The sequence below is a fragment of the Marmota flaviventris genome, chromosome 11 (genome assembly GCF_047511675.1).
Source record: "Marmota flaviventris isolate mMarFla1 chromosome 11, mMarFla1.hap1, whole genome shotgun sequence".
NCBI lineage: Eukaryota > Metazoa > Chordata > Mammalia > Rodentia > Sciuridae > Marmota > Marmota flaviventris.
Genome location: NC_092508.1, coordinates 88,013,921 through 88,031,763, shown reverse-complemented (window position 1 = coordinate 88,031,763; position 17,843 = coordinate 88,013,921). Strand labels below are relative to the sequence as shown.

The window sequence follows — 17,843 nt, the reverse complement described above, 5'->3', positions numbered from 1 at the left end:
GAAGTTTTAATGAAGAAAAACCTCCTCTCTTCTTAAAAGGCTTCTGGTTTAGAATATTTTAAGCTATCTATTGGTTTATACATGATTTTTTGAATATTTACTTTTTTTGGTTTCCATAGCTTTTGTTATAAAACAGATTTGTTTGGGGCCTAAGAACAGAAATTTAGTATAATATTAACTTAACCAAATGTATAAATCTTCCACAGAAGGTTTCCTTTCCAATCAACAAAAAAACTATTTTATTCTCTGAACATTCATCTACAATATCTATCAAATTATAATTTTTTCCCAGAGGAGTACACTTAGCTAGTTATCTGTTTCCATAAGTCAGCACATGTAAACAGACAGTTAAAACCTGAATTCTAAAATTCTTCAGCAGTATTAGTTAAGCAATTATTACACCTGATGAATCATTGTTAAGAAGTCATATATCTGTGCAAAGAGTGTTCCTCATTTTATAATTAGAACTAAGATGCAGTAAAATGAATGTGTACATACACACACACACACACATATATACATGTATATGCAGACACAAACGTTCATATATACTTATAAGAGTCTTTAATAAGGACACAATCATAATTTCATGTAGGCTGTAGATATAATTTGTCACTGTAAATAATATCACTCTAATTTGATAATTACATATTATTAATATCTATCAAATTATATTATACCCCATAAAGTACAAATATTATGTTAACTAACATTATTTTTTTTAAAGAAACACTTGTAGACCATTCATTCTTCCTAGGAATTGTTGTTTTGCTTCTGAGAAGCATTAAACTTGACCTTGAAATCAATCAGTGTTAAGGATCTAGCCTTTACCTAACACAATTATTTAAATTAATCTTTGCAAGAGGACATGCTTACACCTGCGATAGATTTGAGCCTCACTGATCATCTTAGCACAAATCAACACAAATAAAATAAAACAGGAATAAAAGGAGACATGCAGAGCAGTGAAATAGAACAGAGGAGCCAGAAATAAACTCAGGCATCTAGAGGAAACTGATTTGCAATTCAGGTGCCAAAACATACTTTTGAAGAAAACAGAGCCAATTCAAAGAATAGTGTTATAAAGACTGCACATTTGCACATAGAAAATTTGATCTAGTCCCTATCTCCTACACTGAACAAAAATTAACTCAAAATCAATTGAACACCTTAATGTAAAAACCTGAAAGTTTGAAACTACTAGATATTGGCACAGGCACTGATTTCCTGTAAAGGTTTCTAAAAACTTCAGGAAAAAAAGGAAGAATTAATATATGACACTATATCATATTAAAAAGCTTCTGCACAACATAGGAAACAATCACATGAGGAAAGAAGCATCACAGGGAATGGACAAAAAACTTTGCCAGCAGTTTATCTGACAGAGAATAATAGCCAGAATTATAAAGAACTCAAAAAATTTAACAAGAAAAGAATGAGTAATCTAATCAATAAATGGGCACAGGATGTGAACAGACAATTCCCAAAAGATAATGTACAAAATGGCAAACAAACATGAAAAAACTCTCAACATCTAGGTTGGTTTCACAGTCTAGCTATTGTGAATTGTGCTGCTATGAACATCGATGTGGCAGTATCCCTATAGTATGCTCTTTTAAGGTCTTCAGGGAATAGTCCAAGAAGGGCGATAGCTGGGTCAAATGGTGGTTCCATTCCCAGCTTTCCCAGGAATCTCCATACGGCTTTCCAAATTGGGCTCACCAATTTGCAGTCCCACTAGGAATGTACAAGTGTACCCTTTTCCCCACATCCTTGCCAGCACTCGTTGTTGTTTGACTTCATAATGGCTGCCAATCTTCCTGGAGTGAGATGGTATCTTAGGGTGGTTTTGATTTGCATTTCTCTCACTGCTAGAGATGGTGAGCATTTTTTCATGTACTTGTTGATTGATTGCCCTTCAATAGATGAATGGATAAAAAGAATGTGGCATTTATACACAATGGAGTATTACACAGCACTAAAAATGACAAAATCATGGACTTTGCAGTGAAATGGATGGCATTAGAGCAGATTATGCTAAGTGAAGCCAGCCAATCCCTAAAAAACAAATGCCAAATGTCTTCTTTGATATAAGGAGAGCAACTAAGAACAGAGCAGGGAGGAAGAGCATGAGGAAAAGATTAACATTAAACAGAGACAAGAGGTGGGAGGGAAAGGGAGAGAGTAGGGAAATTGCATGGAAATGGAAGGAGACCCTCATTGTTATACAAAACTACATATAAGAGGTTGTGAGGGAAAAGGGGAAAAAAAAAACAAGGGAGAGAATTGAATTAAAGCAGATGGGGTAGAGAGGGAAGATGGGAGGGGAGGGGAGGGGGGATAGTAGGGGATAGGAAAGGTAGCAGAATAAAACAGTCACTAATATGGCATTATGTAAAAACGTGGATGTGTAACCGATGTGATTCTGCAATCTGTATTTGGGGTAAAAAAGGGAGTTCATAACCCACTTGAATCAAATGTATGAAAGATGATATGTCAAGAGCTTTGTAATGTTTTAGCAACCAATAAAAAAATAATAAAATAAAATAAAAAGAAAGAAAAACTCTCAACATCTCTAGCTATCAGGGAAATGCAAATCAAAACTACCTTAAGGTTGCATCTCACTCCAGTCAGAGTGGTTATTATCAAAAACAAACCAAAAAAAAAAAAAAAAAAAAAAAAAAGAAAGAAAGAAAAAGAAAAAGAAATGCTGGTGAGGTTGTAGAGGGAAAAGGAAACTTTTTACATGGTTGGTGGAAATGTAAATTTTTATAGCCACTATGGAAAACAATATGCAAGTCCTCAAAACTTACAGATTACCATCTGATCCATCAATCCCACCCTTGGTTATATACCCTAAGGAAATGATGTCAGCCTACAAGAGAGGGCAGGTGCATACCCCAGGTTTATTATAGCACTACTCAAAATAGGCAAGCTATGGAATCATCTTATGTGCTCATCAACAGATAAATGGATAAATAAAATATGGCATACACACACAGGCACACAAACACACACAATGGAGTATTAACATCTATAAAGAAGAGTTAAACATGCCCTTTGCTTCAAAAAAATAAAAAAAGAAAGAAAAAAGAAAAAATGATTCCCTGAAAATCATAGTGACTTCTAGGGATATGGAAGGGGACCAGAAAGAGGAAGAGAACCTAGGATAAGAGGGAGGGAGGGAGGGAGGATACAATTGAAGCACTATATCACATGTATAGAAATATCACAGTGGAACCCAGTCATTTGTACACCTAATATATATTAACGATTATAGTAAAAAATAAATGCAGCAGAATCTACTCTTAAGATGCAGGAGTTTTGCTAATCACAAGTGGTCTGAGCACACAAACCCAGATCTTCCTGGCTAACTCCCCTTCTTTATGTTTTTGTCTCTAGACTTATTAATATTTCAAGTAACTTGATAATGCCCTAATGAAGCTGTTTTCCAGTGCTTAAGTTTCACAGAACTTCAGATGCATGCCTACAGGATTGGTCTCAATGTACCTTTCTCCATGGTTTTGTTTAGGGATTCTGCATGCTGAGATTCCCCTCTGTAGCATGATTTTAATTTAGAAAGGGATTAACAGTATTTTTCAATGGAACTCTTAAAATGGGAAAAGGACAAGATCCACTGATACAATAAAGTAAAAATAAAACAATCGACTACCACAAATTTGTCTTCACCAGTTTCTCCAACTTCCTTTCCTCCCATGCTTCCCTCATCCATTTGTCTGTCTTTTCTTACTATTTATTCTAGTAGGTGCAAGCTAATCTGTACCAATTCGAAATCAGTATAGAATGAATAATAAAATAATAGTAAAAGATAAAATTTTTACTTCTGTAGACAAAAAACAGAGTCCTGAATATCTGAGCTCCAAGTTAGCTTTTAGGTTAATTCCATTTTAGAAAAATTGAAATACATATAGGACTTAAGCAAGAAGTTTAAAAGGTTACAGATTTTTCCCATGGTGAGTCATTATAGATAATAAAGGCTGCCATTCAACCTTCTTCCATTTTGAGAAAATCTCTAATTTACAAATTACTCCCAAGGGTTTTTAGCAGTTTACCATAGTACTTTAGTTTAATAGGTTAAAAATAAAAAAGAAACAGTTATACAAATTTTAAATTGTTAGAGTCTGTAAACAAGTCTGGATGGCGCCTGGCATTTTGCCAGAGGGAGTGGTTTATGAAGCAAAGCCAGCGAGCCATTAAGTGTGGAGATTTCTTATTGGTTGACTGCTGTATCTAGTTTATGTTAATTAAGATAAGCTGTGTGTAATGTATATATACCTCTGTTGTCCTACAACACTCCTGCTATATCAATCTACACAAGTTGTTCGTCGCCCCCCAGTTATTTTGCTGCAGCCGGACTGCGGCATTAAATATTATAAACTTGGCATCTAAAATAAATATAATAGAATTACTGACAAGATTTTAGATGAATGGGGAAAAGTGAAGCTGTACATATTTGAAAAGTAATGCAAATAGCAAGTAAAATAATTGAAAATAATTTTAAAAATTCATATGCATAATTTCAAGGAGTTAGATAATATGTAAGATAATTTTATTATCTTTAGATTACTAATCAAAAATATCAATTATGCATATTAGAGACACTGAGTTACATAGGAACCGGTTCAAAACAGAAAAAAAAAAAAGAATCAGAAGAAATAAGTGTGAATTTATGTGCACATTTGGGTATTTTGGGGTAAACTTTTCCTAGTTTGCCAAATTAGTTATAGTAAACTCTGCACAACCTTTATGTTCTTAGATCTAAAAGGACATTGGGACTTTTTGTTTAAAAATAATCACACAGTGGGTTATGAACTCCCATTTTTACCCCGTATACAAATTGCAGAATCCACTTGAATCAAAGTGTGAAATATGATATATCAAGAACTATGTAATGTTTTGAACAATCAACAATAAAAAAAATTTAAAAAAAATAATCATACAGATTTCAAATACTTTTTCTAGTGACACAGAAGTTAGAATTATTTTATGCAGTGATATAAGGAGTTTCCATATTGTTTCAATGGAGTAATAGCAGGAATTTCCCAAAGATGGTGATCACTTTGAACATTTGCATATATCACCATTTGGCACTGCAAATGTAATCTAACTGTGGTTCTTGGTAAAAAGAGGCTCTTCTTCCTTTATGTCCTTCTGAATATTAAATTAATGAATTATCTTACAAATGTCAAATTTTAAAATATCGTTTTGATACATCTTAGTGGATCTGGTCTCTATTATTGATTTTGCTCACTTCTTCTAGCAGACTTTGAATGACCGAAAAGATTTCTGTGGAAATACCCTGTATTGAGAGACCATGTATTTTATAGAATATTGCTTTATTCTCATGCGATTTAGATAGAGTGATAATATTACTACTTTGAAATATTGTGTAGGAAGAGATGAAATTTTTGAAAATGCAATGTAGTGATTTTGCAAGTTCTTATTGTAAAAGTTTTACAAGCACATATTTATATATTGCTATACTCGTATACAAAATTCCATTTTTCTTTCTTCAAATGAAATAAATTATGGAGATTAAAATATCGATGTTATGGAAAATCATTAATAATAGATATATTTTCATTATTTTCACTAGAAAGAAATTGATTTTCTAGGAAACATTCAGAAAATAATTCAGTTGATATAAAATCACTCCCAAGACCTGAATATAACCTCTAAAATGTTAAACTTTTCTCCTTATTAATTTTCATAAGGAATTCAAATATACCATCAAATATACTTTGGATCTCTTACTGGAAAAAAAGAAAGATATGTATTTCTGAAGCATAAGCTGCATGTATAATTATTTAAATTAGAATATGCATTTAGAAAGCAACAAAAAGGTAACAATGCAAAAAGAAATGATTTAGACCGAATTTTTATGCAAAGTAACACAATTTTGAAATTAATCTGATTTCTTTCCTTGTTGTGTATCTATAGTAGATGAGAAAATTCCTTAAAAACTTGACAGGGCTAATATCAAATTAATTATTCGGGAAGCATTGTTTTCATCAAGTGTGATCAAAAATTAAGAGGCAGGTTTAAGGAAGGAAAGTAGACTTCAATTTCACAATGTAATTTTCCCTACAATTAATCATTTCTTATTTAAATACAAACTACATGTATATGGCAAGTCTAATGTTGCTGAAAAGATTTTATTTTTGTCTATGTGTTGGAGGTACTCTACCAGGCCAAGCAAGTAAACATAGTTCTGAATTTCTTTGCTCCATGCAGAAATATTTGGTTAAACTTCTGATTCTGGAATAATTATATATTTTCAGTTACCTTATTCCTATCATTCTAAATAGTGTACAAAGGACAGAAAATTAAGTGAAAAGTACTTTAGTTATGTAAATAGCAAGTAAAGATCCAAATATATTTGTCATTTCTAAGACCACCATAGGTAAAACTGCATAGTTACTTAGGACTTTCAAAACTCTTTCTTTGGTGAAATCCAGAAATATATAAAATACCAAAGTAGTATAATTAATGCAGTAGCAAGTTAATATAGAAAAAAGGTTGCCCTGTGATAAAAAAAAATACAATTTTGAACAGCTAGAAAAATAATTAGAACAGGAACACAGAATGGAGTATAAAAAACTATATACTCTAAATCTGGCTCAATCTGAAGTATACGCTGATCTTTTCAAGGATCAAGAAAAATACAACAGTGTTTTATTTTTGTTCAAATTCTTTGTTTTTATTTGAATCTCCTGTTTTATTATAAGCATATACCCTCATCTATGAGATCACAAACTGAGTTTTATCAGAAAACTCAGATATATTTTCATATGATTCATAGCACTGAAATATGTTTAAGATACTCAAATTTGTATAATAATCTCTGAGAAAGTACTTTTGGCAATGTGAAGATTTGTTTTAAAAGCTTAGTCACACATATTTATCTGACAAACTTTCAATGAATGCAATAAGCAGCTTGAATTATATCTAAAGGGATAGAATTAAGTTCTATAAAATATAATTAATTTCTGAAAAGAAAATTAAACTCTTAAAATCCTATTAATTTGTAATTCTGTATTTTGTTAAATTCTTTTTAATATGCAATTATTAAAAAGAATGCATGTCACAAAGTCTTTAAATAAAAACAAAATCTTGTTCTTATTACACATTTACTCATAACTGAAACTAAGAACCTGTTAACTCTTTACTTGTAAATAGCACGTGATCTTTTCACAGTTCAAGGGTAAGAAGCGAATGGGTAAAGAAGTGACCTGATGAAGACCAGGAGCTTCCCAGTGGGAATCTGTCCACAGAACCAGCATTTTACCATCACTTTGGAAAGAAGGGAAAGATGTAGGAACTCTGTTGATTTCTTTGGTATTTAAACATCCCCGTTTCTTCAAATAATCTGAGATTTGCTGCTCTTTTCCCAATATAGCACTTTGTCTCTGGTCTCAAATATAGTTTACTTTAGCCCTGAGCTGAGAAACTGCTTGCATGCTCTGACAGGGGCCATCTATGTTTTGTTTGGCCTGCACATCGTTCATTATACAAAGTTTTAAACAGTAGTTGTTGATTTTGACCACTTTAAACATATAGAAATAAAGATCCTCCTGCACCTTTGGTGCCTAGGACCTTTCCCCACATAACCACAATTAGCTTGTGAATCTGTCCAGAGATCAGATATGGATGCCCAGATTCTTACAACTTCCTCTATTTCTGATCCCCAAATGTGGGACAGATTACTACTGCCACCTTGCCTTTCGATGACATTTGTATTCCATTCAGTCTTAGAACTGCAATTGAGAGTTCTGGTTTAGTTTCTTCACTTGTCCCATCTTGCAGTCTGACTCACTTGAGTGATCCTTTAATCCTGTATTATTTCTGGGTCCTTACCTTGATCCTTGATGTTTTCCCATGCTCACTCATACTTCTGGGTCTCATGTTCCATTTTCCCTGGTCCATCCCAACTTTTATTAGAATGTACCAGTTACAAGTATTTTTTGAACTTTTGGATTTTAATTATTTCTCACTCATCAATACACAGGTAAATCTTACCACTGCAGAATTTAGATGTCGATTTTTAAAAAGACAGAAAATTGCCAGAAAGTTAGTAAATTATCTTGGGAATGGTATTCAGGCACATGTTTTCCAAGGATACATCTCTACATATTTTGTACCAGAATTGTGCCTTCAAATACTCTTTGTTTAAGCAAAGGTTCAGAGAAACGAATTTGTAACACTGTTCTATCAGTGTACTGTGACAAAGACTTCTTCTTTATATGAAGTACATAATTGTTTAAGGGCCTAACTTCAAAGTCCAAATAGGTGTGTTTTGGCTATGTTCTTTAATAGCACACAATATTTACATCTTTGAAATGCATATTGAGTGACTGGCAATGAAATTTATGCTTTCTCAATCATAGATGTAGTTATGGTTGAAAGAAAAGGTAGATTACAGGTTCCCTTTGAACTTTCATTACTATGCAAAATTTAATATTTCAGTTGTATTGTTCCAACAAGCAGACTTACCACGGCAGTATATTCCTTCGTCATAACCATCTGAGCAATCCAGGACACCATTGCATAGTTGGGATAAATGAACACATTCGTTGGCACTACGGCAAGCAATGTGATTCAAGGGGCACTTGATTTCTACTTCCTCAGGACCTAAAAGAAATATAAAAATGAATTATTAGTACTAATTTACAAAACTACAGAAAATACTACTAAAGTGCTGCTCTTATTCTCAGAAACATCTAAATTAGCCTGTGTGAATAAAAATCTAATTTTAAAAAGTTGCATAGGAAATGAGATACTGTACATTTTTTTTATAATACATTAAAAATATAAATATGCTTTTAAGGCATGGAAAAAAGCATAGATTTAAAATCCAAGTGTTGGTTTTCTCCCTTACCCCTAAATTGAACAAAGTACTTAAACCCCTTGAATCTCCATTTCCTCAAGTACAAAATATGGATAACAGAAATTTCTTGGCAGGATTCTTATTAGAATTCAAGTGACATGAATAAAAAAGATTTATAGTTCAAACATCCCTAAAACAAAAATTCAAAATGTAAATGTTCCAATATGTGAAATGTTGGCATTCAATTAGTAAAGTCTATGCAAATATTCCAAAATCCAAAATTCTCCCAAATCTGAAACACTTTGGTTCCCAAGCATTCTGAGAGGTATATTCAACGCATAGTAGAAATTAATTGAAGTTGTATCGAAATGAAATTTACTTTATATGTAGCTAATCTTTGGAAAATGAAGAATATCTACTTATAAACTTCTTGATATGTAATTCTTTATTTTAAAAAACTTTTTCTATATCAGTATAATGCACTAGAATTTGCTGAAGAGTTGATGATGAACAGGGCATATTTATTAAGTCTACCTGTTGGCAGTAACTATTGTGTACACTGACTCCCTTAATTACAGATAAGCTTTTAAAAAAGAGCATGGTTCTTAAAGTTCATGAAATCTAGGTCTTTACCAAACATCTAAATTGTATGTTGTCTATTTGAGTTTCCACTTTCTAATTTTCAACATCTAGCCATATGCTCAATAGGAACTCTCCAGTTCCTAATGTGATTCTCAGTCTTTTCAGCTCTTCCAAATCCAGAGTGTAGTAATACTGACATCATCACAATCATGTATCAATGTTAAATTGATTATTGCAAATACCTAATTCCATGGCAAAATACATTTGGGTTTTAATCATGCTCTACAATGCAAAGGGACATCAATTTATTTGATTCGGTAATAAACAGTATTCTCATTTCTAAAATGGGACTATCAGTTGAGCCAGTTTTATAGGTACTTTATTGCAAATGGCTGGAGCTTTTGATTATAAAGCATTGAGTGCTGTGAGATTCAGACTCAGTGTAGCATTCCATGTTATTTATGTTAAAAGATGGAAGTATACCAGAATGGCTCATAGACCGGAGAGAGTTTCCTGGGTCCAAATTCTGACAACCCTATTTAGAAGTACCTTAGGCAAGGTGTCTACCATGTTTTTACTTCACAAGGTTTTGGTTAAAGTTGTCTTAAAAGCCTTTAGCTTGCCTGACAAGCACTAAATAAGTGTTTGCTGTTTTCACAGTTTTAAAGAACATTGTAGGAATGTTGCCTTTTGATAAGTACTCAAACCTTTCTATTCAGCTGTAAGACCCTAAAGGGTAAAACATCTCAAAAACTATATGTTTTACTTTCACGATTTAGTTCAGGCAAAATAATAATAATTTTAAAAAGTCAATATAACACATTATAGCATATGCACAATTATGAGAATTGCCAAAGACAGTGTTGAAGAAAAATTGCACATAAGCAAAACAAAAACAAAAGCCTGTAGTTACCAAAAGTAAAATATATTTTTGAAACATCATATAAATATGAATTTATGGTATAAGTGATATTGTTTAATGATAAAACAGACTTCTCCAACCCTTTTATTTTGCTGGATATAAAAAATTTATGATGACACTTCATTAGGTAAAGTATTATCACTAACAGATTTCTCTGTAATTTTTCATGTATATTTATATAATAACTGCTATATAAAGCTATTCATTTTGCCAAGAACTTGTCACCACAAATGTATAACTCATTTTAATGTAATAAGGTGTGGTATGTTGAGTATCAATATTTCTAAAAATTACATTTTTATGTATATGTATATATACATGCATTTCTATATAATTAAAGTATAAATACCCACACTTGAATTCAAATTACAGTAATAAAGGCAAATGAAACATTCTTTTTACTGAGTTTCCAATTATTTAGACTTATATTTGTAAGATCAACATCATTTAGAAATCAAATTAAAAAGCTGTAAACTGCTAGTGTCAATGGTTATAAACTAGCTTCTGTTAAAATTAAATAGCTGATTCTTTTAAAAAAATTAAAACATGCATCCTTGTATGATTATCAAAGTGGTGTTTACACAGGTTATATTTAGATCCCTTCAAAATTCCAACAATAACCTACAGAAAAAAATACTTCAAAAACTTGGGGAATTTTAGAAATTTTAGCAAGAAAGCAAAAATGACTTAGAAGTTCTTATAGACAGAAAGCTTGTTTTTTTTCTAAGTGACATGTGTTAGCTCAAATGAAAATATTCTTTTCCATTTTTAAGTCTGTGAGGTAACTAACAAAGATGACAATGGTAACAGAAGTGAAATACACACCTGGGGATCAGAAGAAAGACTTGGTTACCTATAAATGTTGACAAAACAGTAAAATATTTGGATTGCTCATATGCAATATATAGAACTATTAGATTATTCCCAGGAGTCATATAGGATAAAGAGAGAAGAGAGCTTGAGAGAACTAAAGAAACCCGTGGTTTCAATATAGACTAACTAACTAAAGTATAGTCTTCCCCATCTCTGACTTATTTTTGTCTTGGTTTGTATTACTTCTAAGTAACCCACACAACAGCTAGACCGTGGCTTCATGGACTGCATCTTAATTAGTCCTTCCCAATTGTTTATATGAAAGTACAGTAATACAATGATAAAATTTGCCAGGCACGCTGCAATATATGGAGATTATTTGTACAAGTTGCCACAAAACTTGGAAGTTAACCTCACAATTGAAGGAATCAATATCTCACACCCTTTGACCAGGGCTAGTATATTTCAACTGGAAAATTACTAAAACCAATATTATTGTTGTTATTTCTATAAAGTGGGGATAGAGAGAGAGAGCTCAATCTGATAAGTACCAATGCCTTCCTCAACCCAAATCCTTCTAGAACCAGACAACATGAGTAGTACTGTTGCTTTGAGGGATAACCCATCATTGATTGCCAATGATCATAGGTACAGTGAAGGAGTATCAAACCCATGTGGCTCTTTTATCCTACCCTCTCAATGGACAGAAAAGCCAGTCTAATCAATTCTTCTATTCGTCTGTGTGTCGAACAGAAACATGTGATGATAGAGGCTAAATAAATTTCTGAAATCATGCCAACGCTGCAGAACATTATTCTTCTATGAAGACTGTGACAGCCTCAGAACATTGTACAAGTGGAGATCATTTACTGAACTTCACAAGGAACAAGGCTGGGGAAATCCCTGACAAACCTGGAATTTCTTCTTTAGTTGTTGAATCATGAGGATTTGGGGGGGACCTCTTGTAGGGGTTAGGGGTGACAAAGTAGGAAATGAAGGATTTCAAAAATCATACAAACACATTTCACAGATTTAAAAGGTAGAATACTCCTAGTTGGGGTATCAGCTCAGCTTCCAGAAATGCACATTCAGTAACACTGCCAGTGCCTAAATCTAATTTCACATCATTATGACAATTTGATAAGCAATATGACAATTTACAATATAATGATTAAAAAAAAACCCTTCATCATTAGTGGGACTTAAATCGTATCTACACATGAGAATAGTGTTTACACTTTAAATTATTTATATCCATTACCCAATTAGTTGAAATAGCTATATTTCTACATACAAGCCTTCTAGGATAAGTCAAGGATAATGGGATTCATCTGTATCCTTTTGAATGTTTAAATCATATTTTAAGTATAAAAATATTTTGTTCTGTTCAGTAATAAGAGGTAAGAAAATACATAGTCTCCCCAAATATATTTTCTGAATAATAGTAATTGACATAGTGCATTTCTTGGAAAAATGGTGATTTTTTTCCCCACCATAGTGGCAAATACAGTCAAATATCTGCACTTGTCATATCATCACATCTTAGCAGAAATAGCATCACTCCTTTTGTGTCAAAGTTAACCCCACCTTACACTGTCATCATATCCTACAGTCTGGGTCTTGTCTTGTCAAGAATAACCTCTTGGTTGTATTTTCCATTTATACCTTTCCAATGGTTTTAAGTCCTCTGCCCACAGTGACATTCAATTTTCATAACCTATATATAAGAATAAAGTCATTTTTGTTGATTGAACTTCCCCTTAAGAAGCATTACTTTTTTCTTACTCTAAAAATTCACTGCTTAGCTTCTTCAAAATACAACTGCATCTGCTGCATCCCAGAGCCCTTCTCACTCTGCCTCCAACATTCTGCTGAGCTTGTTCCCTCCAAGTTCTCTGTAGTTGTGCTGACAATGAATTCAGAGGGACACAAAGCCTTTCAAAAAATGACCAGACTTCCTCTATCTTTGCAACATACACAAATCTTCTTTCCCATGCTCCTCATAGTCTAGTCCTACACATTGTTATTGTTGACGTTATTGTTTACAGAATTCCTTGCATACACCTGGATGCATTTCATACACTCTCCTTCATAAACTTCCATCTGTCATCTGCCTGGGAAACACATAATCATCTTCAACATTATACTGTCATTACTGTTCCTACTAATTTTTACTAAGTTCCCCAAACTGGGCAGCCTATTGTAAATTTGTCCATGATTATTATTTGTAAGTATTTTTCTTTGATGTTAGACTATGATATATAACATCAGTGATTATTTTCATCTCCATATTACATGCACCTAGAACACAGCCTAACATGCAATATGTGCCTGATATACAGTTTTTGAATGAATGGACAGTACATTTTAACTGTTACTAATTTCTCCTTCTCTCTTACACACTAGAACCTACCTTTTCCTATCAACAATGCATTCTCAGACCAAGTTCTATTTACCACTTTCCCCCATGATTGCTGTCAAAATTTACGATGGTTATTCATTGCTGGCCAAAACAAAATGAAATTCTATTGCCTGATTGCATCACCTAATTTAAATTTGATTATCATTATTTGCAACTAATTTTCAGTATTTATATCCTACTTCACTCGGGGTCATCTTTCACCTTCCTAAAATATACCCATTTATTCTCACTTCTGGATTTTTCTTTATGCAATATAGCATTTGGAAGGTAAATCTTCTCTGTTCTTCATCCAAAACACTCCTGCAAAGTCAAATTCAAACCGTAGACTTTTCTTGAAGTTTTCTTTATGAAACACAATGTAAAATAGTACAAAGCATGAGAGATCAGAAGAACAAAGTGTTGGTCTGAATTTTTATCTGCTACTTAGTTTTATAAACTTGAATAAAGTACTTAACCTCACGGAAACTTGTTTTTCACATTGAAAATGAAAATCCTAATACTGTCTACCTCATAAGATTTTCATAAGGAGAAAATGAAATCACAGTTGGGGTACACTATGTAAATTGGAGTTCATTGTCCTGACTTTGCTCTATTAATTTGCATGGATATTGTCATATTTTAACTATTTTATGGCATGTATAATCTCTGTATAGTTTATGAACTATATCAAATATGCGGGCTTGCATATACTTTCCAAGGCTCAGGACCTTTTGTTTATTTTTTCTCTTCTACTTTACAATATTGGGTCCTCTAATGTGGCAAAGAGAACATATTGGTTACTGGTTCACACAAAATCAAGTGAAAAATTGTTAAGTGAAGCTATCATAAAAAATATAAAATATTTTCAAGATTCAGAAATTTAAAATGCAGTTTTGGTCTTCATCTGATTATACCTATCCATTCCCTTAGAAAATTTTACTTTGATTATACTTTGAGAAATTATTTGAAACTGTTTTTAGTAAGGTCTAGTACTGACTGAGATATACTGAGAAGTATAAGGACTATTTCTATTGACAAGCCTACTTTACAATGTTTAGCTTTTGAAAATTTAATCCTGTGGAAAATTTTCCTTATTAAAGATCCTATGTTTCTAAGAATTTATGACAAGTGTCTTAAAATTAACTTTGTAGAATTGTTTCAATACAAGTGTTCAGTGTTATTATAACTAAGCTATATGTTAAGATTTCTGGAGAACCATTAACCTGATTGTAAGTGCTTAATCTTTTCTATTGAAATGATTTTTTTTTCCTTTTAGGAATGCTTTCACAAAAATATAGAGTTTTTGGACATATAACACACAAAGATCGTTAGTATTTAAAGGAGAAAACTAATTCCTATTCAACCAAGTCTATGGAAGTGCAGCATTATAACAGCTATCTTAATTACCATGAATATGACATCAAAATAATTACTGCAATCTAGGCTACTTAGAAAATTCATAAAGTGTGTGAGCGGAATTATTTATTTCATGTATCTTGGGAAAGACAGGGTCTCACTGAGTTACTTAGGGCCTAAGTTGCTTTGAACTAGTAATCCTCCTGTTTCAGCCTCCAAAGCCACTGGGATTACTGGCACGTACTATTGCACTTGGCTATTTCATGAGATCCTGGTCTTCATTTTTAAAACTATTTGTTTGTTTATTGAGGTGCTGGGGATCAAACCTAGAGCCTCAAACTTGCTAGGTGAATGCTGTACCCCTGAGTACATTCTTCAAACCCCCCACAATTTACTTTTGCATGTAAGCTACTTTTCTCAACAAACTGATATTTTAATTCAAGTGGAAAAAAGTAAAAGAAATTTACAGTTTGAAATAAAATTAAAATTGGATTTATGTGCTTTAACTTCTAAATAAAACAATATTAATTCATATCGTTTGTTAGATTAATCTATGTTATTATACTTGAGGGTACAGGAATATGAATGAGCTAAAGATTCATGAGTACTCAATGTAATAGTAACTCACTCAAATGAAACAATTTCCGTGTAAAACAGGTTTTGGTAATAGATTTTGTGTTTACATATTTCAAATGGATGTTGTGAAGATTCAAGAACTGGAAGAGATGTAAAGGTGATTGATTTTGGCCAGCTGCACTACCCTTAAGCCATCTGTGACATCTGTCCTATTTTTCAGAGCCTTGGGGAAGAAGATTTTGCAGCCTTGATAACTTGTTCCAGGATCTAAAAATCCTTTCTCTTTAGTTCTTATTCTTTAGAAATCTCAGTGTAGGAATATTCCCTGCATCTAACATACAGTGCTTTATTTATGTGTTTAATATATAGAAAGCATGACTGTTCACCTAAGGAAGATTGTGCCATATTAGAGTAATTTTGCTATGATCAGAATAACTATTGTATGTACTATTATTACAAATAAATAAATAGCTAAATAAGATTTTTTATTGAAGACTTCTAGAGCACATCAGAAAGCACTATTATATTGAGCGTCTTATATTTGTGTGTATTTGTTTATTTGAGTGTGTGTCTACTAACTTGAGAATATATCAAGTGATTTTATCAGTTTAATTGACTGTTGGCATCTGAATCTAACAAATATAGGATAAGCCATAACATTCTCCTTCACTGAAAGTATAAACAGTTAGAATACAGACAAAATTGGCAAATAAAATATAGTGTACAGACATAGCCAAAATATTGCCCTTAATTATACCCTTAAAAATAAGAAATGTCTCAGGTCTATGGTCTGCCTTGCTTTCTGACCTTCCAAATTAAGGGCACATAGATTAAAAATAAAGTAAATGAAGTCATTGTTCTATGAAGGATTGTCATTGCAACATTGCTTTCATGAAACTTGGTGCTAAAAGAGGAGACTCAGCTTGGATAATTAAAAATCAGTGCTTATTTAGTGATTTCAGTACTCCTCTTTCCCTTCCATGCATTCTTTACATGATCCTGGATTGCTGGATTATCACCTGCCACCTTCCCACACCTACTTTGTTAAAAACTCAAGGAATTCCTTTTCATCTCCTTTCACCTCTGTCAACCTTGGTTAAAAGGCACATGTATTTTTTTTAATCACTTTGACTCCTGCTCTCTGCTTGCCAACTTAAAAATCTAGATTCTCTCTCTCACAGGCACTGTATTTGCATTACATAGGATTCTTATAGAAACAATGAATTTATTATGAACATCCCCATTATAGGCCCTCTCTGAAAATAAGTGAAATATTTTGTTTGAGAGAAGGAAATTCACTGATTGGTACTCATATCACATTTATTGGTTAGCAGTTTTGCCAATTTGTAAAGTTGACCCTCAAGTCTCTGACTCTTTAAATAATCCACACATATTTAATCAATGAATATTTTTTATAAGATGTTCTTCTCTCTTCAATTTTTAAAAATCTTACCAAGACCTCAAGAGGCAAAACACATGTTCCAGTCATAACCTAAAGCTCTATGTGAGCAAAGATTTACCCAATTTGCAGAGGATATCGTTACATAAGCAGAAGATGATCTGTTTCATTTGGGAGTTTCTTTCTTCTGAAATACTGAATAGAAGTTAAGTGTTTCATCTCAAATGCCAATGCTTTTTCCTCTTCTTTGGGGTTACTGTAGTTTAATCAGAAAACAGCTCCGATTGCAGTTTTGAAGTTCAAGCCAGTGTGGAAACCCTGCCCAATCAGAAGCAGAGATGCTCTCTATTAGGAAACATGTTGAAGGGCTAGTGCCAACAGGAAAAGATGGCCCAAATCAGAGAGTCTCATACAATTCTTAGAGAAAACGGTTCTTAGTGCTAAAAAAGGACATTGAGTAGGAACAGCCAACTAGCTGGTCCACGTTTCAGATAGCTGAGAGTTGTTCTTTGACTCCTCTAAATATGTTAGAGATTGCTTCTGAGTCAAATGCTGTCACACAGAACATTGCTACTGGCTACTCTTAAGAGTGATTTAAAAGAAAAAATCTGGAAAGGAAAAGGATTATTTTCCCAGTCTCTTCCTCTGTAAGCTAAGATAATAAAAGACACACACAGTTCTCCAGTAAAGGCCTAAAAATCTAAGGGTTGGATAATGTCAGGTAATCAGTGAAGGAAGTATCTCCGTGGTATGTTGGCCAAGTGATAATAGTCCAAGTAATATTCAATATATAAATCATTATCAAAGTCTCAGAAAAGCATGATTCAGTTAAAAAAATTAAGCAAAAAAGCCAAGAGTTGAAGGCTAAGAAACTAAACTAGTAGACACAATATTAGTACATTCTTATTCTCAGAGAAGAAAAAATGAGGACTATGTTGAGTATCCA

General features: G+C 32.7%; 1 protein-coding gene across 1 annotated transcript in view; it reads right to left on the bottom strand.

Moving 5' to 3' along the window:
* Positions 1–17,843, bottom strand: part of Lrp1b (LDL receptor related protein 1B) — a 1,514,976-nt gene that overhangs the window by 1,215,186 nt on the left and 281,947 nt on the right. The window contains exon 3 of the mRNA XM_071619306.1: positions 8,515–8,652. Coding sequence (XP_071475407.1) covers positions 8,515–8,652 — 138 coding nt within the window. The remainder of the gene's footprint in view (positions 1–8,514; positions 8,653–17,843) is intronic.